The 25,701-nt window shown below is 44.5% G+C and overlaps 1 protein-coding gene across 1 annotated transcript; it reads right to left on the bottom strand.

Annotated features, from left to right (window-relative positions):
• Positions 1-697: 697 nt before the first annotated feature.
• Positions 698-25,134, bottom strand: LOC106606415 (glycogen synthase 1 (muscle)). Its single transcript, XM_045719785.1, has 16 exons — positions 24,918-25,134; positions 20,186-20,304; positions 19,620-19,801; positions 17,703-17,894; positions 15,619-15,804; positions 14,230-14,374; positions 13,535-13,652; positions 10,801-10,921; positions 7,756-7,862; positions 7,574-7,633; positions 6,900-7,092; positions 6,177-6,303; positions 5,783-5,878; positions 5,360-5,523; positions 5,198-5,278; positions 698-2,610 (listed from the first exon to the last, which is right to left on the bottom strand). The coding sequence occupies exons 2-16, from the start codon at positions 20,301-20,303 to the stop codon at positions 2,362-2,364; spliced, it is 2,139 nt and encodes a 712-aa protein (XP_045575741.1). The 5' UTR covers position 20,304; positions 24,918-25,134; the 3' UTR covers positions 698-2,361.
• Positions 25,135-25,701: the final 567 nt, after the last annotated feature.

The raw sequence follows: 25,701 nt of genomic DNA, 5'->3' as shown, positions 1-25,701 counted from the left end.
GACAAAGATGGGCTTGCTTCATATAATATGGTGTGACTATCAGGATTGACAAAACCTTCAAGTCTGCATCTACAATTCTGGGGAATCAACTGTTGCACCTTCATCCTACAAAGTCCTACTACTGTATCCCAGCAGCACCTCCCACCTTCATCCTACAAAGTCCTACTACTGTATCCCAGCAGCACCTCCCACCTTCATCCTACAAAGTCCTACTACTGTATCCCAGCAGCACCTCTTTTTCTCTACAAATTAAAATATGACTTTGTGAAGTAACAATTTAAATGAGCAACTCTCTCAGGGTGATGGCAGGCACCACATTCATTAGCAATCGTCTAGCAACAACCCACAACTTTTACAGCTCTTATGCAGTTACGTCCACATCCACTACAATACATGTTAACAGTAACGTGATGATCTTTATGTAGTGCCTTGGTGTTGACACCACACACACCATTGTGACCTTAGAACCTTCTAGTTGTATCTGCAAAAATAAGGTTCTGAACCCTAATTGGTTTGAATTATGTATTTTTATCTTGTATTCTTTTGAACTTAACATGAATAGAGTTAGAGTACTATATATGTAGAGAACATTGTACAGAACAAGGAATAACAAAACATGCAGATAAACCTTATAGTTCCAAGCTCTCACAGTATTTCCTGTTGTAGTAAAACCCCAACAAAAGAGACGAGTCCTGTGTTTCTTCATTAATACATAGAATATACTTTATTTTCTCCTCCTCTGGTGTGTGATTGTAACACAAACAAACTGACACAGCAGTGTGGGCTCTGGATCAACTCATCTTGGTTTCTGGCTGTGCACAGCCGGGAATAGGATCCTCCCAAACCTGTGACCTTCTCCCTTCCTCCTCTCTAATACAGTCTGTCGTCTAAAAACACCACTAGCTTCTCAGGATGGAAGCCCCACCTTTTACCTAAACCTCAAAGAGTGCAGGCAGAATCAGTGTTCCATCACACACACACACGCTCACTGACTGAAAGGTTAAAAGGTGACCAATCAACAGTTTTTACACAGTAGTGCCGGTTCTAATACAGTACAAGGCCCAGAGACGACGACAACGCCCACAGAAAGGTCTGAATCTCTGAACGAATGGGAGCCTGTTTCAGCAGGAGGCTCTTCAGCAGGACGTTCTGAGGCTCAGCCATAGAGTTACAAAGAGGACTCATCTTAGTATCTGTGGTAGAAGCCCTCAACGGCAATGTCCATGCAGAAAACGGGCTATATACAGTACATCTATCTAGTCTAACTCTATGGGCCCAGCTCTAAATGTGTCGCTTATTGGTTTCCTAGCCCAGGGAAGTACTGCTGCTGGTTGGGTTGCTGTTACAGCTACAGTGTGACAGGAAAAGTGCTGCTGCTGTTTAAACAGGTTGCTGTTACTGCTTCAGTGTCTGAACAGGAAAATTGTTGCTGTTGGGTTGGGTAGGTTGTGTGACTATGACATAGTGGGCCAATGCCTTTGCCCTTGTTAGCAAGACTAATTAGCCCTAGTTTCTTTATCCTGATGTTACCACTGGTTATCATATGGTTGTCTTAGCCTCAGTTACAACTCATGTTAGTCTACACTGGCAAGGATTTCATAATTTCCTAGATTAAGGACCAGAGCACAGGAGATTGGTGGCACCTTAATTGGGGAGGACGGGCTCGTGGTAATGGCTGGAGCAGAATACCTGGAATAGTATCATGGTTTCAGCCATTATTCCAGCTGATCCTCCCTCAGCAGCCTCCTGTGGACCAGAGGTAACCTAGATGAATGACCAGAGGTAACCTAGATGAATGACCAGAGGTAACCTAGATGAATGACCAGAGGTAACCTAGATGAATGACCAGAGGTAACCTAGATGAATGACCAGAGGTAACCTAGATGAATGACCAGAGGTAACCTAGATGAATGACCAGAGGTAACCTAGATGAATGACCAGAGGTAACCTAGATGAATGACCAGAGGTAACCTAGATGAATGACCAGAGGTAACCTAGATGAATGACCAGAGGTAACCTAGATGAATGACCAGAGGTAACCCTCCTATATACTCCAAGTTACCCCACTTCGTTATCTCAAAGCTGGGCTCTTTAACTCAAGGAACCGTCACCCGGCTAGCCATCCTTTCCCTCTCCTCCTCCATACAGGATGCCCACAGAGGCAGAGCTGCATGCAGGTTTGGAAGACGTTCTGGCTGCTGGATGAATAACATACTGTAAGAGCTCATCTCTTCAGCAGTTGTTGATCTATATTATGGAAGTGGAGACGGTCAAGATAAGAGTGGCGTGTTTGTAACATGTATGTTGTGTGTAGTGAGTATCAGCATGTGTACGTTTGTGTATGTTGTGTGTGTGAGACAGTCAGTTTTTCACGCTGGCGGCGCCGTTTTTCTCTCCGTTGGCACCTGGCAGGGTGTAAGGCAAGGCGGGACCCTTTTTACTAGGCAGGGTCAAGGGCTGGCGGATGTTCAAGCGGTCTTTCTCTGCCTCTGCATCTTCATCATAGCGGTCATCATCTTCTTCTGCCTCGCTTTGGCGGGGGGAGGAGTGGCGTGACAGAGACGGAGATGGGGGCACAGAGGCCGGTCTAGGGTAACGGAAACCTTGGGCCTGAAAAGAAAGGTTGGTGGGGTTTAGAGGGTAAGACACAGACAACACACCATGGCTGTGTTTAGATATATCAGAATGTGTCTGCCTGTTTTTCACCAATTGATCTTTTGACCAATCACATCAGATGTATTTCAGATCTGATTGGCCAAAATACCAATTAGTTAAAAAAGATCAGAATTGGGCTGCCTGTCTAAACACAGCCAGAGTAGCATAACAGTATGTTTAATCTCTGACACTTTCTCTTAAGATTTACTAATCCAGATATATATCTAATTTCACATATGTAATAAACCAGGTAATTGTGTAGACACCCCTGTTATAACCCTCAGCCCTCCAGGTAATTGTGTAGACACCCCTGTTATAACCCTCAGCCCTCCAGGTAATTGTGTAGACACCCCTGTTATAACCCTCAGCCCTCCAGGTAATTGTGTAGACACCCCTGTTATAACCCTCAGCCCTCCAGGTAATTGTGTAGACACCCCTGTTATAACCCTAAGCCCTCCAGGTAATTGTGTAGACACCCCTGTTATAACCCTAAGCCCTCCAGGTAATTGTGTAGACACCCCTGTTATAACCCTCAGCCCTCCAGGTAATTGAGTAAACACCCCTGTTATAACCCTCAGCCCTCCAGGTAATTGTGTAGACACCCCTGTTATAACCCTCAGCCCTCCAGGTAATTGTGTAGACACACCTGTTATAACCCTCAGCCCTCCAGGTAATTGTGTAGACACCCCTGTTATAACCCTCAGCCCTCCAGGTAATTGTGTAGACACCCCTGTTATAACCCTCAGCCCTCCAGGTAATTGAGTAGACACCCCTGTTATAACCCTCAGCCCTCCAGGTAATTGTGTAGACACCCCTGTTATAACCCTCAGCCCTCCAGGTAATTGTGTAGACACCCCTGTTATAACCCTCAGCCCTCCAGGTAATTGTGTAGACACCCCTGTTATAACCCTCAGCCCTCCAGGCAATTGAGTAGACACCCCTGTTATAACCCTCAGCCCTCCAGGTAATTGTGTAGACACCCCTGTTATAACCCTCAGCCCTCCAGGTAATTGTGTAGACACCCCTGTTATAACCCTCAGCCCTCCAGGTAATTGAGTAGACACCCCTGTTATAACCCTCAGCCCTCCAGGTAATTGAGTAAACACCCCTGTTATAACCCTCAGCCCTCCAGGTAATTGTGTAGACACCCCTGTTATAACCCTCAGCCCTCCAGGTAATTGTGTAGACACCCCTGTTATAACCCTCAGCCCTCCAGGTAATTGAGTAGACACCCCTGTTATAACCCTCAGCCCTCCAGGTAATTGTGTAGACACCCCTGTTATAACCCTCAGCCCTCCAGGTAATTGAGTAGACACCCCTGTTATAACCCTCAGCCCTCCAGGTAATTGTGTAGACACCCCTGTTATAACCCTCAGCCCTCCAGGTAATTGTGTAGACACCCCTGTTATAACCCTCAGCCCTCCAGGTAATTGAGTAGACACCCCTGTTATAACCCTCAGCCCTCCAGGTAATTGTGTAGACACCCCTGTTATAACCCTCAGCCCTCCAGGTAATTGTGTAGACACCCCTGTTATAACCCTCAGCCCTCCAGGTAATTGAGTAGACACCCCTGTTATAACCCTCAGCCCTCCAGGTAATTGAGTAAACACCCCTGTTATAACCCTCAGCCCTCCAGGTAATTGTGTAGACACCCCTGTTATAACCCTCAGCCCTCCAGGTAATTGAGTAAACACCCCTGTTATAACCCTCAGCCCTCCAGGTAATTGAGTAAACACCCCTGTTATAACCCTCAGCCCTCCAGGTAATTGAGTAAACACCCCTGTTATAACCCTCAGCCCTCCAGGTAATTGAGTACACACCCCTGTTATAACCCTCAGCCCTCCAGGTAATTGAGTAAACACCCCTGTTATAACCCTCAGCCCTCCAGGTAATTGAGTACACACCCCTGTTATAACCCTCAGCCCTCCAGGTAATTGAGTAAACACCCCTGTTATAACCCTCAGCCCTCCAGGTAATTGAGTACACACCCCTGTTATAACCCTCAGCCCTCCAGGTAATTGAGTAAACACCCCTGTTATAACCCTCAGCCCTCCAGGGAATTGAGTAAACACCCCTGTTATAACCCTCAGCCCTCCAGGTAATTGAGTAGACACCCCTGTTATAACCCTCAGCCCTCCAGGGAATTGAGTACACACCCCTGTTATAACCCTCAGCCCTCCAGGTAATTGAGTAAACACCCCTGTTATAACCCTCAGCCCTCCAGGTAATTGAGTAAACACCCCTGTTATAACCCTCAGCCCTCCAGGTAATTGAGTAAACACCCCTGTTATAACCCTCAGCCCTCCAGGGAATTGAGTAAACACCCCTGTTATAAAACAAAAAGGGTCCAACTAAAAAGGTACACTATAGCAAATTCCTACTGAATGGGTAAAGAACAAATGTTTTACTAATCTCCCCCGGGCACCATTAGGTACTAGGTAGTTTCCAATGGTGTAGAATTATTTCAACTAAGTACCCATTGTTACCCAAAAGGAGGAAACAGCATAGCCTCTCCTAGACAGGACAGACAGGACAGACTTACAGTCTCAGAGTCATGAGGTTGGTAGAAGTAGGTATCCGGGAAGGCTTTAGCCAGGGCCATGTGACGAGCTGATATGTAATACTGAGAGAGAAGAGAGATAAGATGATAGTTATAGTAGAACGGTTGATACATTCTTCTCTTGATAAAGGTGAAAGTTCTCACCCTGCCCAGATATCTCCAGTCCAGAAGGTCACTCAGGCGCTCGGTGCGGTTCCGCTGGATGATCCTGGCGCGCCGGCTCTGCTGGCAGAACTGGAACAGGTACGATGTGAGCTGGTTACATGACTCATCAACCCCTCTGTACCGGCGATCAAGGATGTAGATTCCTGAGGTACAACAGCATTAGTCATATCTACTGGAGATCAGTTGGTGGCGTTTGTAATGCCAAAGGTTGTGGGTTCAATTCCCGCCGGACCCACCCATACGTACAATGTATACATGAATGATTGTCTCTTTGGTTAAAAGCCTCATCTAAATGGCATACATTATATTATACTGGGACCATTACTTCTCTAAATGTAGAACGTTTTATCAGCCCCTTGGAAGACACTAAACAACCTTGACTTGGACACATTCTGAACACACCGTATGCTGAGGGATCAGCTATGTGTTCCTCCATGAAGCAGCCAAACCCAGAGAGGTTGGTAGAGATTGAGGGGATCCCCATGACTGTACACTCAGCTGAGAGAGAGAGAGAGAGAGAGAGATTGAAGTAAATATACTTGTATATGCCATACAGCCAATGCACAAGACAACCATATCTGCATGGTTCATAGTATATTTAAGAGTCTACCTGGTGGTTCATAGTATCTATAAGAGTCTACCTGGTGGTTCATAGTATCTATAAGAGTCTACCTGGTGGTTCATAGTATCTATAAGAGTCTACCTGGTGGTTCATAGTATCTATAAGAGTCTACCTGGTGGTTCATAGTATCTATAAGAGTCTACCTGGTGGTTCATAGTATCTATAAGAGTCTACCTGGTGTATATCCCCATGGTTCATAGTAAGAGGGGAACACTCCAAGATGGCAGCCTCTTACAAACTCTTCATAATCCATGGGAAGGAGGGGAGAGGTGGAGGAGAGGAACTCTGGGTGGAAGATCACCTAAAAGGATGATGGGAAGCACAAATGAGGCAGGGGATGAGGACAGAGTTGACCAGATGAAAGAGATGCACTTCCGCCATATTATTTACACCAGTTTTACACGTCTTCCAATCAGTGCAGAAGAAGGGGAAGAGAGGAATTATTTTGAAGCAGTTGAACCCATTTGACCCCCAGCTATGCAGAGGGCTGGGCTAATGGTTTCTAGTCCAGACTGGCCTGTGTATCAGTAGTAGGATAGTGTTATAGGAATGACATTTATGTGATGGGAGGGACCAGAGCGGAGCACAGTGTGACGGTTATGTATTTGTAAAGTGTCATTATGGCCCACATGCCATCTCACTAGCAAATGAGGACACAATGGCAATGAGCCTCTGGCCTTTGTGTCTTTATCCTGGAGAATTGTTGACATAGGCTATGTAACGTCGTCTCCAGCTGAATTGTTGACATAGGCTATGTAACGTCGTCTCCAGCTGAATTGTTGACATAGGCTATGTAACGTCGTCTCCAGCTGAATTGTTGACATAGGCTATGTAACGTCGTCTCCAGCAGGAGCTGCCCAATACTTTTAATCATCTAATCAATTCAATCAAATCTACCTTGACACGGTCGGCAGAGCTGTTGAACAGGCCGATGCGGCGAATGCAAGTGAGGATGGGGTCGTTGCTGTCCTCCAGCATGTTGTGGGTACAGATGGGAGGCTGGCACTGCCTCTGGGTGGCAAAGATGGCACGCTTCATCATGGTGAAGTCATCCTTGTCCAGCATCTTGGACACGTCCGGCAACTGCCCACTAATCCAGCACAAAGGTAGATTTTACTAAGGGTGTAAAATACAAACTAGCACAAAAGCTCTGATGAAGGCCAAGAGGCAGACACAAGCTTGAATCAAATGTATGTGGGTTTCCCTTCTCTTTAACTAACACAAAGTCATTCATACAAACTGTAGTCTATAGAAATTATCTTACAGTAATAATGGTTCAAGTACAGTGATTCATACGGGTTTCCAGGACAGTGATTCATATGGGTTTTACAGGACAGTGATTCATACGGGTTTTACAGGACAGTGATTCATACGGGTTTTACAGGACAGTGATTCATACGGGTTTACAGGACAGTGATTCATATGGGTTTTACAGGACAGTGATTCATATGGGTTTTACAGGACAGTGATTCATATGGGTTTTACAGGACAGTGATTCATATGGGTTTACAGGACAGTTCTTGTACTGGTAGTTCAACAGCACAAATGGGGATTCATAGAGGTCCACTTACACCAGCAGTGATTCATAAAGTTTCTTTCCGAAGCGTTCTTTCACAGTTTGAGCTGTATCCCTGCCATGAGGATGTTAAAACAAAGTCAAGTTATTAGTCACTATAAATACGTTTTCTTATTTTCTCACATGCAAGTGTCTCCCTCTGTGGCAGGAAACAGCCATGATGGTGTTGGTCATTACCAGAGCTGCTTCCTGACTGCTTGGCCTTTCAGCGTCTCCACGTTGAAGTTGTTGGTCCGCGCAGGCATGATGAAGAACGCAACGACAGTCACATCGCTGTGGTTGACCTGAGGGAGAGAGAGGAGGCAGGGAGGGAGTAAATACCTGCAAGATTCTAGAATACATCTAACTAACCGACAGACAGGCTGGGTATGTACAGTGAGGGAAAAAAGTATTTGATCCCCTGCTGATTTTGTACGTTTGCCCACTGACAAAGAAATGATCAGTCTATAATTTTAATGGTAGGTTTATTTGAACAGTGAGAGAGACAGAATAACAACAAAAATATCCAGAAAAACGCATGTCAAAAATGTTATAAATTGATTTGCATATTAAATGAGGGAAATAAGAATTTGACCCCCTCTCAATCAGAAAGATTTCTGGCTCCCAGGTGTCTTTTATACAGGTAACGAGCTGAGATTAGGAGCACACTCTTAAAGGGAGTGCTCCTAATCTCAGTTTGTTACCTGTATAAAAGACACCTGTCCACAGAAGCAACAATCAATCAGATTCCAAACTCTCCACCTGGGCCAAGACCAAAGAGCTCTCCAAGGATGTCAGGGACAAGATTGTAGACCTACACAAGGCTGGAATGGGCTACAAGACCATCGCCAAGCATCTTGGTGAGAAGGTGACAACAGTTGGTGCGATTATTCGCAAATGGAAGAAACACAAAAGAACTGTCAATCTCCCTCGGCCTGGGGCTCCATGCAAGATCTCACCTCGTGGGGTTGCAATGATCATGAGAACGGTGAGGAATCAGCCCAGAACTACACGGGAGGATCTTGTCAATGATCTCAAGGCAGCTGGGACCATTGTTACCAATTGTTTTCTTGGTGACTTACTATGCCGTGAAGGACTGAAATCCTGCAGCGCCCGCAAGGTCCCCCTGCTCAAGAAAGCACATATACATGCCTGTCTGAAGTTTGCCAATGAACATCTGAATGATTCAGAGGACAAACTGGGTGAAAGTGTTGTGGTCAGATGAGACCAAAATGGAGCTCTTTGGCATCAACTCAACTCGCCGTGTTTGGAGGAGGAATGCTGCCTATGACCCCAAGAACACCATCCCTACTGTCAAACATGGAGGTGGAAACATTATGCTTTGGGTGTGTTTTTCTGCTAAGGGGACAGGACAACTTCACCGCATCAAAAGGGATGATGGACGGGGCCATGTACCGTCAAATCTTGGGTGAGAACCTCCTTCCCTCAGCCAGGGCATTGAAAATGGGTCGTGAATGGGTATTCCAGCATGACAATGACCCAAAACACATGGCCAAGGCAACAAAGGAGTGGCTCAAGAAGAAGCACATTAAGGTCCTGGAGTGGCCTAGACAGTCTCCAGACCTTAATCCCATAGAAAATCTGTGGAGGGAGCTGAAGGTTCGAGTTGCCAAACGTCAGCCTCGAAACCTTAATGACTTGGAGAAGATCTGCAAAGGTGTGCAAACCTGGTGGCCAACTACAAGAAACGTCTGACCTCTGTGATTGCCAACAAGGGTTTTGCCACCAAGTACTAAGTCATGTTTTGCAGAGGGGTCAAATACTTATTTCCGTCATTAAAATGCAAATCATTTTATAACATTGTTGACATGCGTTTTTCTGAATTTTTTTGTTGTTATTCTGTCTCTCACTGTTCAAATAAACCTACCGTTAAAATTATAGACTGATCATTTCTTTGTCAGTGGGCAAACGTACAAAATCAGCAGGGGATCAAATACTTTTTCCCCCTCACTGTACACTCACACAGGCACATACAGAGCATTCAGAAAGTGCTCAGATCCATTGACTTTTTCCACATTTTGTTACGTTACAGCCTTTTTCTAAAATGGATTTAAAAAACACAATAACCCATAATGACAAAGTGAAAACAGGTTTTTAGAAATGTTTGCAAATGTATAAAAAAATATTTAAAAAATACCTTATTTACATAAGTATTCAGACCCTTTGCTATGAGACTCGAAAATTAGCTCAGGTGCATCCTATTTCCATTGATCATCCTTGAGATGTTTCTACAACTTGGAGTCCACTTGAGGTAAATTTAATTGATTGGACATGATTTAGAAAGGCACACACACCTGTCTATATAAGGTCCCACAGTTGACAGTGCATGTCAGAGAAAAAACCAAGCCATGATGTCAAAGGAATTGTTTGTAGAGCTCTGAGACAGGATTCTCTGGTCTGATGAAACCAAGATTGAACTATTTGGCCTGAATGCGAAGTGTCATGTCTGGAGCAAGCCTGCCACCATCCCTACGGTGAAGCATGGTGGTGGCAGCATCCTGCTGTGGGGATGTTTTTCAGCGGCAGAGACTGGGAGACTAGTCAGGAATGAGGGAAAGATGAACGGAGCAAAGTACAGAGAGATCCTTGATGGAAACCTGCTCCAGAGCTCTCAGGACCTCAGACTGGAGTGAAGGTTCACCTTCCAACAGGACAACGACGCTAAGCGCACAGCCAAGACAACGCAGGAGCGGCTTCAGGACAAGTCTCAATGTCCTTGAGTGGCCGGGACTTGAACCAAATCGAACGTCTCTGGAGAGACCTGAAAATAGCTGTGCAGCAACGCTCCCCATCCAACCTGACAGAGCTTGAGAGGATCTGTAGAGACGAATGGGAGAAACTCCCCAAATTAATGTGTGCCAAGCTTGTAGCATCATACCCAAGAAGACTCGAGGCTGTAATCACTGCCAAAGGTGCTTCATAAAAGTACTGAGTAAAGGGTCTGAAGACTTATGTAAATTTGATATAATTTGTTGTTGTAATACATTTGCAAAAATGTCTAAAAACCTGTTTTTGCTTTGTCATTATGGGGTATTGTGTGTAGATTGATGAGGGATTTTTTTAAATACATTTTAGAATAAGGCTGTAATGTAACAAAATGTGGAAAAAGTTGAGGGGTCTGAATACTTTCCGAATGCACACACATTTTCTGATACACGTGCACACACACACACAGCGCCGGACACACACACAGCGCCGGACACACACACAAACACAGCTTACTCTCAGTAGATAGTTGAGTCTGGCCAAAGCCTCCAAGAAGATATCCGCCCCTTTGTTGCTGAACTCATACCTCCCAGCGATGAACAGGAACAGACACTTGTCCAGGTTGAAGTCCAGGTGCCTGGCAGGTGGGACAACAACAACCATTCAAGATCAGACCAAATGATGCAATCCTGACATCACCTGACCACATGTCCAGACCAGGGTTGGAGTCAATTTCATTTCAATTCAGTCAAGTCAGAAAGTAAACTGACATTCCAATTTTCCTCAATGCTTCTCTATGAGAATTGATATTTGAATTCAGGTTATTTCCTGAATTGAAATGGAACTGACCACAACCCTCATCCAACCACATTCATTTATTTCTCCATAATCAAGATTTATAGCATTAAAATGAAGGTTGGGGTATCTAGAATTAGATAACGAGATGGAGAATCTTAGCAAATTAAATCAAAATACCACTCAAACTATATTTTGGCATTTGTTTAATTAGTACACTGTTGATACTGTCCCAAAATGTCAGCAATCAAGTTTTTTTTGCGTGTGTAGTTACCCTTTAATTCAGGTGAGCACCAGCCAGACAGTTTGGCTAGTTGTGTTTCTATAGCTCACTTGTGATGGACTTTTCAAAACAATGGCCACTGGATTGATGCAAATAGTCATGATTCTGCCAGGTTAGGCTGCTTTGTATTTACCTTTTAAATGGTCTTTCCATCAACCCGAAAACAGTTAGACTATCATTAGCATCGCTAACGGCTAAGTGCACAGCAGGGCTTGACATTCAGGTCAATTTGCGAGACACACTGGGCCAGTGCCAACTGAAAGCTACCGGCCCGAAGAATAACATACCAGATCTGACAGCAGGTGATTTTAGATTTTATTTCTGGGCTGAGCAAGTCGCCTATACAGGGTTCATACAGACATTGGCAAGTCAAATTCAAGGACTTTAAATGACTTTTTCAAGCACTTAATTGTAGGCAAATTTTGAAGGAGTTACTTTTTATATATGTCATTGTTGTAATAGCATATAGAAGAAGAAAAATCCCCCAAAAGTATGCATTTCCACTATGAATAATGCACTTAGTTTTTTTAAATAGGCCTAACCAATAGTATTATGCATTGACATTCACATGACTTTTACATTCTAAAATGTCACAATGAGGACATTGTCTGACTAAATAGACAGCATGCTCCCGACACAAACACACTAATGAAGTCTGTCCATGTGGTAGCTAGTCAGTCAGTCTCACCACTTAAATTAAACAAGTGAACCAACTAATAAGCAAGTCAGTTAAGAACAAATTCTTATTTACAATAACAGCCTACACCAGCCAAACTACCTTTGTATAGAAAACCAAGTTGAAGCAAACATTCAATGTTATTTTCTCATAATAACCGCATATGGTTTTACCACAACAGACTTCAATTGAAACAGCGGGAAACAATCGAATGCACCTGAATCTCTCATAAAAACTGATAAGAAATGAAATCCCGTAATAATTCTGTTGGAGCAGTATACGTTGTAAATCGGCTACCGTAACCAATGACTTCAACAACCAAATAGTCTAGAAGAAATGTCTGATTTTCAAGGTAGGCTATTCCATGATGACTGGATTGCGCATCGCCAATATTCTAACAAGACTTGGAACGTTTTACATGGGTTGCACACCCATTCTGGCCTTAACATTTACCGGTAGATTTAACTTGTAACATCTTTCCTACTGCTTTCCTCTACGCAACAACCAGCTGTTTCAGAGCTGCAAGCTGTTTCTACGTTTCAGATTATCTATAGCCTGGTTCCTCATAGCCTGGTTCCTCTCTAGGTTTCTTCCTAGGGAGTTTTTCCTAGGGAGTTTTCCCTAGCCACCGTGCTTCTTTCACATGCATTGCTTGCTGTTTGGGGTTTTAGGCTGGGTTTCTGTACAGCACTTTGAGATATCAGCTGATGTACGAAGGGCTATATAAATACATTTGATTTGATTTGATATAGGCTGTGTGCAGCGCGTGATAAATAATCGACATAAAAAAAAGCTTTGAGAATCCGTTTTTTTTAAATAAATGATATAGCCTAGATTAAAAATGGCATTATTAAAATATGTTTTCCAGTGATGGAGGGTTTCTAAACCCCCCTGTATGTCGAGTCCTGACACACACAGACAGGGAATTCCCGTGACGATGTTGCCTCTTCAGAAGGTGGTTTATTTTTGGTCAATTGCACATTACGGTTTGAATAAATCATGATAAAAAAAGCTATGCAACTGGCACCCTTGCGACCAATTAAAAATGTGTCTCACTGCCAAGTCAAAAAGGTTTTGGTCACAGTTTCAAACCCTGAAAATGATCGTGTCAATTAGGTTCTAGCAACAGGCTGTTTCTAGGGTTGTCTATTAATATGACAGTACCCATAGTACCCCTGGTGAAGAGACCAAGAGGTAACACTCCCATCACTGGGCAAAAACTGGTTGAATCAACATTGTTTCCACATCATTTAAACAAAACAAATGTGATCATGTTGAATCAACAAAAAAAGTCATCAACATAAGGGAATTTCAGATTTTTTTCACCCAACTTAACCTAAATCCAATGTGATGGTGATCATGTTTTGTTGAAATCACATTAGTTGATAACTCAACATAATGTCAATCAGAAATAGACATTGAAATGACATCTGTGCCCAGTGGGTCAGCAGTATGTATATATAGTATATTTGTGTTTGGGTGGTGACCCCACTGACCCATAGAAGTGACCTCTGATGAACTCCTGGATACGGTTCTTGCTCTGGGCGTGCAGGTTCTGGAACTCATGCATGGCAGAGAACTTCTTCACATTCAGCCCGTTAGGGGTGATTATGTCTGTGGGTGGGGTGGTGGGGGAGAGGTAGAGATAGAGATATAAAACAGGAGAGGTAGAGAGAGATATAAAACAGGAGAGGTAGAGATAGATATAAAACAGGAGAGGTAGATATAAAACAGGAGAGGTAGAGAGAGATATAAAACAGGAGAGGTAGAGATAGATATAAAACAGGAGAGGTAGAGAGAGATATAAAACAGGAGAGGTAGAGAGAGATATAAAACAGGAGAGGTAGAGATAGATATAAAACAGGAGAGGTAGAGATAGATATAAAACAGGAGAGGTAGAGATAGATATAAAACAGGAGAGGTAGAGATAGATATAAAACAGGAGAGGTAGAGATAGATATAAAACAGGAGAGGTAGAGATAGATATAAAACAGGAGAGGTAGAGAGAGATATAAAACAGGAGAGGTAGAGATAGATATAAAACAGGAGAGGTAGAGATAGATATAAAACAGGAGAGGTAGAGATAGATATAAAACAGGAGAGGTAGAGATAGTATAAAACAGGAGAGGTTAGCCAGACAGTCAACTAAGAACAAACAGAGGTTAACTTGAGAGGAATTCCTGTCACACACCTGGTTTCCTCTTCAGCAGGTGCTCTGCCTCAACGGCTGTGATCTGAGAGACGGTGGTGAAGACATGAGCGCAGCGCGCCGCTGTCCGCTCCAGACAATACCGATGGTAGATCTGTCTATCCCCCGCCTCCTTATCCACGTTGAACTGAGACAGAGACACAGAGAGGACAATTCCAAATCGTCAATTCCACTCACTAAGACTAAGCTATTATCTACTATGAGATAAAGTTACTTGAATAAATAACTTGCGTTTTTTTTATTCTCAATGATTTTTGATCATTAAACAAAGCCTATCCAATCCTGTCTGATCTAGAGTAGTGGCTATGGTGAAGAGGCTGGGAGACACTGACCCACAACGTTCAGCAGTAAATAGCACATCAAATAAGTGCTTTCACTGTTTTAGTGGAGTAATCCAGGGTCGATGAAACAGGACAGACTAGATGCTAAAAACCAACATGATTAAAATGCTACGGTCCTGCCCGCCCCACCTTCCACACACTTGTGTAACTCCTGGAAGGATCAGATTGGTATCATCAGTCTGGTAACAGTTCTCCACTAACTCTAGAAGCATCAGATTGGCATCATCAGTCTGGTAACAGTTCTCCACTAACTCTAGAAGCATCAGATTGGCATCATCAGTCTGGTAACAGTTCTCCACTAACTCTAGAAGCATCAGATTGGCATCATCAGTCTGGTAACAGTTCTCCACTAACTCTAGAAGCATCAGATTGGCATCATCAGTCTGGTAACAGTTCTCCACTAAATCTAGAAGCATCAGATTGGCATCATCAGTCTGATAACAGTTCCCTTTCAGATCTACACTAGTGAATACTAAGTAGGGGACTAGGTGTAAGGGGTTGATTTAGGATCAGGGCAGAAGATACTAGCTAGGGTGATACAACTGACCTTCAAACAACCTAGAATGAACCACAACACTTACTGTGAGGTCAGTTACCTGTGAATGATGCTGAAGATGCAAAGACAGAACAATCAGAACATAGTAAACATGACATCACCACCCTGACCAACACACACCACAGATCATGACATCACCACCCTGACCAACACACACACCACAGATCATGACATCACCACCCTGACCAACACAACACAATCATGAACACCCTGACCAAAAACAGAACACACACCACAGATCATGACATCACCACCCTGACCAACAACACACCACAGATCATGACATCACCACCCTGACCAACACACACACCACAGATAATGACATCACCACCCTGACCAACACACACACCACAGATCATGACATCACCACCCTGACCAACACACACACCACAGATCATGACATCACCACCCTGACCAACACACACCACAGATAATGACATCATCACGTGTACACACAAACACACCCACACTCACATCGGCAAGGTTGTTGTAGAAGTCCACGCTGCCGGCACATAGGTAGCGTCCCAGCAGGGTGGCGTGGGTGGTGAAGATTGTTGCCACGGGCAACTGTCTCTGTCGGCATAGAGCCAGGCCCAGGCCTGCCAGCCACTCATGGAAATGGGCCAGGATATGGGGAGGCTCCTCACACTGCGCTGCATACTGGAGGAAGACAATGTGGGATTACTACAATGGGCCAGCATTCTGGAGGAAGACAATGTGGGGTTAATACGGAACTTTATACGGAATACTGTTACTAATGAATTGCAACCTTGCACTGACACAAGCCATTATTAATCTGGCTAGAACAGTGGTCACCAACCGGTCGATCGACTGGTCGATCTTCAAGGCATTCCTAGTCGATCACCAAATATTTCTGTAGAAAAGCCAACGAACGAAGGCTTGAGCTCCTTTTTAAAAATCATGTCAAGCTATTGCCGGTAGGTACTTGATTCAAAAGTCCTGAACACCGGGCAAGCAAAGTGTTCCCATGAGACAAACTGTCTACCCGGCAAATCTCGGACTAAATCGAGTGCACCTACTGCGCTGCCCAATCGGATAGCTCAAATCACCGTAGCTACAGAGCTTCCATGTCCCTGGCCACAGCCAAGTTTAATAGGCTACTAGTCTACGTAAGATTTAATAACTTTTAAAACCATGACCACAGAGAGACTGTCAACGAATACAGCAAGTTCATGTTTAAGTTTATATTCAGCACAGTCACTGTTTAATTCAACACTATTACAAAACGCGCATCTCCGTACTTCCGCTCGGGCTGCAATGAATGAGTAGCCAAGTATCAATAGCCCTGCATTTGATTATTATTGCAGCTCGTCGTGTTGATTTTAATATTAAGGAAATATTTTACTTTCTCTGGTAATAGGAACAACATGAATTTGTACATGAGGCAGATGCGGTGCGACTCGAGTTTCACCATCAGGTGGAAGACGGTGTCCTCTCTTTCTGGTCAGTCTCACCGAAGGAAGGAGAGAGCAGGGACCGTGAGAGGTGGTTGGGAAAAATCGTTTTGAACGGTCATCCAACTCGGAATTCCAAGTCGGAAACTCGAGCATCTCTCTAGAGCTCCGACCTTTCGACCTGAAGATCAGTGACGTGGTGATTTGACCTCGTTGACCATCAGATGCAGATACCATCAGTCCAGTAAAATAAAAAAAGCTAATTATTTAAATTCATGCTCCACACAAGTGATAAACCAACTGATCTATTTTGTTATCAAAGCTCGAGTTCTGAAATATAATATGGTCTGATTAACAATATTGGCAGGCCATTCATATAGCCAATATGCTGTGATAATGTATTAGGCCTACTGCCCAAACCTCATTCCTACTAAACTGTTTGTGTGGGTTAATGTAAAAAAATAAATCTGAGCAGTAGATCTCAGCTTGATTTTTGACTGCGAAAATGATCTTGACTCAGAAAAGGTTGGTGACCACTGGGCTAGAACCTCCTACTTCCCTGTTATAACAGTGAGCAGTGTGTAGGCCACGCCCCCCTTAGCCCCATTCAACCCATTATCCCTGACATCAATCCACTTCTCCTAGTAACCCATTATCCCTGACCCTCCCTGGCAGCAACCCACCTCTCCTAGTAACCCATTATCCCTGACAGCAACCCACCTCTCCTAGTAACCCATTATCCCTGACCCTCCCTGGCAGCAACCCACCTCTCCTAGTAACCCATTATCCCTGACCCTCCCTGGCATCAACCCACTTCTCCTAGTAACCCATTATCCCTGACCCTCCCTGGCAGCAACCCACCTCTCCTAGTAACCCATTATCCCTGACCCTCCCTGGCAGCAACCCACCTCTCCTAGTAACCCATTATCCCTGACCCTCCCTGGCAGCAACCCACCTCTCCTAGTAACCCATTATCCCTGACCCTCCCTGGCAGCAACCCACCTCTCCTAGTAACCCATTATCCCTGACCCTCCCTGGCAGCAACCCACCTCTCCTAGTAACCCATTATCCCTGACCCTCCCTGGCAGCAACCCACCTCTCCTAGTAACCCATTATCCCTGACCCTCCCTGGCAGCAACCCACCTCTCCTAGTAACCAGGCGGTCAAGAAGCCAAAGAGGACGGCGTCGTTGGCCTCGCGGTCGAACCAGGGCACCCCGATGGAGAAGTTGTCCCACAACTCTTTTTTCCACTTATCCAGGTTCCAGGCCGTGAACGCCACATCTATCAGCACCACGTATGGACTGCCCTCAATCAGCCAACGACCAAAGTACACCTGGGGTGAAGAGAGAGGGAAAGAGAGCGAGTGAATGAGAGAGGAGGGGTGAGAATGAGAGACTGGGGTCAGTGTTTTAAAAGTAGCTCGCTAGCCAGCCAGACAAGGTCTGGTGCTGTTAGCCATAGTGTCGTTACTCAACTAGCATGTTTTCAATGTGGTCACAGTCTGGACCTAGAGTGTTTGACATGTACATGTTTATTTGTCGTTGCCCAGTACAGAGAATTAAAAGACATTGTCCTGTTGTTTATACCACAAAGAACAAGGAGCTTACACAATGATTTACACAAATGTTCCACAACTTCCAGTCCTCAAGTAAGGACGATTACGGTACAGTATCGCTCTCCTCCAATCAAATGATCTGACCTCACCACACAGGGCTTTCCCATGGTGCACTGCACTGCTATGACCCTGCACAAATAGAATGCCAAGGAGTGACTCAGTATGGCACACACACTTACACATATGAGCTACACACACACACACTAAACACACGCTACAGACTGCCTACCAGAAATAGACAGCAGTGTGTCTGACACTGATACAGCCTTTAACCTTTTAACAGAAATACCAGAGATTAGAACGACAAGGACAGAGAGTGAAGGATAGAGTGAAATAAATACAGAGAGAAAGAGGGACACTGTGTGTGTGTGTGTGTGTGTGTGTGTGGGACGTGTTTAACTATACTTGTGGAGACCAGAAGTAAACACATTTTTTTTGACCAACTGGGGACATTTTGTTAGTCCCCACGAGGTCAAATACTATTTCTAGGCGGTTTAGGGTTAAGGTTAGAATTAGTGCTAGGGTTAGAATTAAGTTTAGGAACTAGGGTTAGGGTAAGGGAAAATAGGATTTTGAATGGGACTGACTTGTGTGTCCGCACAAGGTTGGTTATACAAGACTGTGTGTGTGTGTGTGTGTGTCCTGGGGAAAGGCCAATGCCATGGACCAGTGTTAGTTGGGGTCTTGGGGTGCACAGGGGCTTTTGAGGCAAGGTTGAAGTCATGAAGTAACTCAAACTTTTTTTTTAACTGAAGGACACTGCTTAGAAATGGCATAATACTGCTTTTAACCTCATCATAATCCAAAAAAACTTCAATTGCAAGGACGTGAAGTTATGTATTGCTAATGTTTTTTTCTTTTGTTGTCAACGTCACGATCAAGAACCAATGGTAATTTAGGAAGCTGTACACACACACAGGCTAGTTGAGGTAAAAATGCTAATTAGCAACTTTACACTGGGTTCTAAAAAGTTCGTTTTAGTCTCATGGATTTATACTCCTTTGCTGCATTTGGTGCTAGTTGGTGCTAATGTTACACGTAGCTCCTTTAAAGAGACAATCTGCAGTTTGGTAAAAAGCTGAGGGGTGGGGCTGGGGAAATGTAACCACTCTCAAACTCAGACAGAGCTATGGACGCCAGGACTGACCATCCATGATATAACATTGATAGTTTTAACCATGTTTGATTTATATGGTATTTGTTTATGTTTACAAACATTGGAGTAAATCAAGCTTCTATATTTTGGGTTGTGGTGGGGTACGACAGTTAAAGGTTAGTCATGAGGCATTTATATAAGTTATATTCTTAAAGAATGAAAATGGGTACATATTAACTTCTAAGTCCAAAAATGGAGGAAGAAACTGCAGATTTCCCCTTTAAGTCCTTTAATAGTGCCAGCAAACTTGTGTGGGTCTCTGTGTGGGTCTCTGTGTGGGTCTGTACCTTACATCCACTGGAATTCATCTTGTCTATGGCTCTCTTAAGGGCAGGGTTGGTGGGCTCGATCAGCTCCACCTGGGTGCGGACGTTACTCTCCACGTACGGACCAACCAGGAAATAGTTTTCTCCCCATTCCTCTGCTGTCAGACGGGCTTTGGTCTGGATCACTGTGTAAATCCCACCGACTGCACAGAGACACAGAACCAAGAGTTATTACTAATATACTGTCGTTCCACACAGAACCAAAGAGTTATTACTAATATACTGTCGTTCCACACAGAACCAAGAGTTATTACTAATATACTGTCGTTCCACACAGAACCAAGAGTTATTACTAATATACTGTCGTTCCACACAGAACCAAGAGTTATTACTAATATACTGTCGTTCCACACAGAACCAAGAGTTATTACTAATATACTGTCGTTCCACACAGAACCAAGAGTTATTACTAATATACTGTCGTTCCACACAGAACCAAGAGTTATTACTAATATACTGTCGTTACTAATACACTGTCGTTACTCTCTCTCACACACACACACACACACACACACACACACACACACCTTTGTTGGCCACCTCCCATGCGATCTCGAAGAGGACAGCGTCCTCCAGGTCAAACTCCTCATCCCACTCCTCCAACCCCGACAGGGAGGTGATGGACAGGCTGCGAGCCAGAGGCATGCTGGGAAAGAAGAACAACACACATGGTTTAGACACGTCATGAGAGACACATTGTTTTTTGGAAGGAAGGGTATATTCAGCTGGCAGAGCTAAAATAGCTGAAGATGTACAGTTAGACATAGGGGTCATCATTGAGGTGGAAAAGAAATGGGGTTAGGAGTAGAGTCAGCGAGGTTAAGGGGTGAGGTTTAAAAGTTACCATTGGTTAGGAGTAGAGTCAGTGAGGTTAAGGGGTGAGGTTTAAAAGTTACCATTGGTTAGGAGTAGAGTCAGCGAGGTTAAGGGGTGAGGTTTAAAAGTTACCATTGGTTAGGAGTAGAGTCAGCGAGGTTAAGGGGTGAGGTTTAAAAGTTACCATTGGTTAGGAGTAGAGTCAGTGAGGTTAAGGGGTGAGGTTTAAAAGTTACCATTGGTTAGGAGTAGAGTCAGCGAGGTTAGGGGGTGAGGTTTAAAAGTTACCATTGGTTAGGAGTAGAGTCAGCGAGGTTATTAAGGGGTGAGGTTTAGAAGTTACCATTGGTTAGGAGTAGAGTCAATGAGGTTAAGGGGTGAGGTTTAGAAGTTACAATTGGTTAGGAGTAGAGTCAGCGAGGTTAAGGGGTGAGGTTTAGAAGTTACCATTGGTTAGGAGTAGAGTCAGCGAGGTTATTAAGGGGTGAGGTTTAGAAGTTACCATTGGTTAGGAGTAGAGTCAGCGAGGTTAAGGGGTGAGGTTTAAAAGTTACCATTGGTTAGGAGTAGAGTCAGCGAGGTTAAGGGGTGAGGTTTAAAAGTTACCATTGGTTAGGAGTAGAGTCAATGAGGTTAAGGGGTGAGGTTTAGAAGTTACAATTGGTTAGGAGTAGAGTCAGTGAGGTTAAGGGGTGAGGTTTAGAAGTTACCATTGGTTAGGAGTAGAGTCAGCGAGGTTAAGGGGTGAGGTTTAAAAGTTACCATTGGTTAGGAGTAGAGTCAGTGAGGTTAAGGGGTGAGGTTTAAAAGTTACCATTGGTTAGGAGTAGAGTCAGTGAGGTTAAGGGGTGAGGTTTAGAAGTTACCATTGGTTAGGAGTAGAGTCAGCGAGGTTAAGAAGTTGCCATTGGTTAGGAGTAGAGTCAGTGAGGTTAAGGGTTAAAGTGAATGTGTGTGCTCACTTTCCAGCATTTTAACATATCAGTATCCTGACCTCCAAATAAATGTTGATGTAAATGAACAATAAAGTTATCTCTTATTCTTATCATTAGCGTACCGCTGGTCGGACAGCCTTTAATATCTGCTGGTTGAATATACACTATTTTAAAGCATCATTAGAAACTATACACAGCTTGTTTACAATGGCTCCTATGACAAAGAGTATAATGCAGTGGTGAGATAAAGATGCAGAAGGAAATGTCTATGTTTGCTGCCCCAAAATGGAAAGGAAGAGTTAACATGAAAACACTATATGACATGACTGACTCAACATCACAACCCAGGTCAGTTAAGAGAGTGTGTGTGTGTACAAAGTACTGTATCCAAATCTGATAACTTGATCAAATGACATCAATGATACCGTAGGCCCATATACAACAGTATTTGGTCAGTGGTACAGGGGGAACTTTCTAGACTTAAAAAGACATGAATCATCACCACGAGCTGTGGAAGAACACCATGTTCTGTACCCCCAAACAACCGCCCATATACAACCAGACCCTGGGAGTAGTCTCCCTAGGCAGATGGGTTGCCTCCCACAATGTTAACAATGTTCCAGCATAGGTCTGGGATTTATATTTTACCTTTATTTAACTAGGCAAGTCAGTTAAGAAAAAAAGTCTTATTTACAATGACAGCCTAGGAACAGTGGGATTAACTGCCTTGTTCAGGGGCAGAACGACAGATTTGTACCTTGTCAGCTCGGGGATTCGATTTTGCAACCTTTCGGTTACTAGTCCAACGCTCTAACCACTAGGCTACCCGTCCTAACCACCAGGCTACCCGTCCCTAACCACCAGGCTACCCGTCCCTAACCACCAGGCTACCCGTCCCTAACCACCAGGCTACCCGTCCCTAACCACCAGGCTACCCGTCCCTAACCACCAGGCTACCCGTCGCTAACCACCAGGCTACCCGTCGCTAACCTCTAGGCTACCCGTCCCTAACCTCTAGGCTACCCGTCCCTAACCACTAGGCTACCCGTCCCTAACCACTAGGCTACCCGTCCCTAACCACTAGGCTACCCGTCCCTAACCACTAGGCTACCCGTCCCTAACCACTAGGCTACCCGTCCCTAACCACTAGGCTACCCGTCCCTAACCACTAGGGTACCCGTCCCTAACCACTAGGCTACCCGTCCCTAACCACTAGGCTACCCGTCCCTAACCACCAGGCTACCCGTCCCTAACCACTAGGCTACCCGTCCCTAACCACCAGGCTACCCGTCCCTAACCACCAGGCTACCCGTCCCTAACCACTAGGCTACCCGTCCCTAACCACCAGGCTACCCGTCCCTAACCACTAGGCTACCCGTCCCTAACCACTAGGCTACCCGTCCCTAACCACTAGGCTACCCGTCGCCCCGAGTGTTAAGACCATTGAGAGAGTGGATGGTTACCTCAGTACGCTCAGCTTAGAGAGAACTGGGATATCGTGGTCTAAAAATATGTCAGTCAAAAATGATTATTTATATTCTATTTCACTTGGTCCCCACACCCCCTCAGTGGTAATTTAGTCTGCTGCTCCCCCTATGGTCACACCCCCCCCAACAGTCTTTACTCTGCCTCCACCCCAATGGCCATGTATTTATTCATCACTGCTACAGTTGTTACTGTGTCCCTATCTATGCTGCTATAGTCTATGTGGCGGGGATATAGAGATAGATAGATAGATATATATATATCTAACACACACAGAACACACACACACACACCTCTTTGTCGTGGGACTTTTTCCGCATTGCTTGCTCTTTGGGGATTTTAGGCTGGGTATCTGGAGAAGTATTTGTGACAGCTGCTGATTTATTAAATACATTTGATTGACTAAGTCACTGGTCTACTTTGCAAACTGAGAAGGCTGGATAAAAATGACTTCAGAATGGGAGAGTTGGTTTATGTTCAAATGAGATTTGTTGAGACCAGGATATCGGTTGGAGAGCAGCTGGGCAGATGAGTGTTTGGCAATCTCCTTCCCAAAGAACTGCCAGACTGGCACACACCTTGATTATTTTAAAAAGTCAATGAGAAGAGGCTGTCCCAACTAGCTCTGCTGTGTCTTATGGGGTTCTAGGAGTGTGTGTGAGAATGAGACAGACAGTATTCAGTGGTGTGTGTGTGTGTGTGCATATGGGTGTGTGTGAGAGAGAGAGAAATATTTGTGGAAGTACAGTCATCAACTGTAATGTAGAGTAGTGGAAGAAAAGAGGGGGAAGGTAGAAGAGGTGGGGAGAGGGAGAGGCTGAGGAAGAGAGGGGTAAGGATGAGAGAGGTGCAGGTGGGCGCTGAGTAGAGCCTAGGACCAGGAAGTTACTACACTATTTTAGTGACATGTTCTGACCAGACAATCTTGTCATGTCAGAAAAATACTGAACGTGACACACACCCCCCTCAGCTTTTGTGAAATAGCTTGGACAACAAATGATGCTGGTGACACGCAGCACCATGATGAAATATTGCAGGGTGATTTACGACACTAATTGCAGCAACCCAAGGTTGGTTGACTGTTGGCATGCTGTGGCTCAGGCAAACCCAACTCCCATGGTTTCAGACTATTGTTGGCAATATAGAGACATTTCATACAGAGCAGGTCATAATACTGTAGTGTAACACTTGTTATGATGGAGCGAATGTACTCCCTCTTTTTTTCTGTCTGAGGCTACTTTCTCTTCCCGAATATGAATGGAGTACATTACACATCCTAAAGAAGCCTGTAAGGATGCCTGGGAACAGGTTGGCTGGCTACTAGTACTGTCTGAGGCTACTTTCTCTTCCTGAATATGAATGGAGTACATTACACATCCTAAAGAAGCCTGTAAGGATGCCTGGGAACAGGTTGGCTGGCTACTAGTACTGTCTGAGGCTACTTTCTCTTCCTGAATATGAATGGAGTACATTACACATCCTAAAGAAGCCTGTAAGGCTGCCTGGGAACAGGTTGGCTGGCTACTAGTACTGTCTGAGGCTACTTTCTCTTCCTGAATATGAATGGAGTACATTACACATCCTAAAGAAGCCTGTAAGGATGCCTGGGAACAGGTTGGCTGGCTACTAGTACTGTCTGAGGCCTCCTCTTCGCTCGTGCAGCTCAGTCACACACACACACACACACACACACACACACACACACACACACACACACACACACACACCACACACACACACTCCCGCAGCGAACAACACACTATCATTTAGAATTATGAAACACCGCTTTGCTACTAATAATGATTACAATGTAACGTGTTTACTGTCACCGGTTACATTGCGACGACACTGTATCAGGAAGACTGCTTGCCCAGCCAGAACACAGTGTGACTATGACAGCAAACACATCGCGATGCAGAGGACGCTCTCCTTACCTCCGCAATAATACACGTACTCATAGGCTATACATTCCAGAAAACATGGAATTATCATCAACCCCACTGAGGTGGTGAAGGTTACTTACCCTAAACCGGTGTCGTACCAAGTTCGGTAAAGCAAGCTATGGCAACTTTGGCATCTGTTTCAATCAATCCAAAAAAAAAATGAGATAGCAGAGGGGGCGGAAGCCTCACTCGAATGCTGGAGATCCACATTGGTTTAATGCACAGTATGTCATGTTGATGGACAAAATGAAATAACGCCTGTGTGTGGATTACTGCACGTACAGGGGCGGGGTTGTATCGGTAAAAGTACCGCCTTCTTTTCACATTATTCATGAGATGGCGTTCTTGACCCCTTGATTTCTATGGGGTACAGGCCCCGCCCATGGGAAAATGGGTCGTTTTCACAAACCAACATGTACAATTGGTTGACTGAGTTCACTAAGACGGACTGTGGTTGGTGGACTTTGTTGTCAATCGAAGGAGAGGGAATCGTGAGCAACGTGAGCAACTGGTCTGTCTTTTTTTATTTTTCAAAGAGGAGAGAAAAGGGCAAGCAAGTTATTTATAATGCTCGTTGAGTGTCAGATTGGAGTATAGCGGAAAGTACAACCAACAACGTGACTACAGAATGACATTTGACCATGCAGCAAGCCCCGCTCTCAGTTCTTATATGCTGTGAAACTTTACCTAATTTATAGTTTTTCCTCTTGCATGTCTCTGCCCCCCCCCCACACACACACACACACACCACACACGTCATGCCCATATTGGGCACGTGCCCCCTCAGATTTGCATGTAAAGAAAATAAATACTACTAGCCAACTAGCAATTTTATAAAGTTGGCTTTAGCTACCCCAGATGGGT

The sequence above is a fragment of the Salmo salar genome, chromosome ssa06 (genome assembly GCF_905237065.1).
Source record: "Salmo salar chromosome ssa06, Ssal_v3.1, whole genome shotgun sequence".
Classification (NCBI taxonomy): domain Eukaryota; kingdom Metazoa; phylum Chordata; class Actinopteri; order Salmoniformes; family Salmonidae; genus Salmo; species Salmo salar.
Note: the sequence above shows the minus strand (reverse complement) of the source record. Positions and strands in the feature narration are given on the sequence as shown.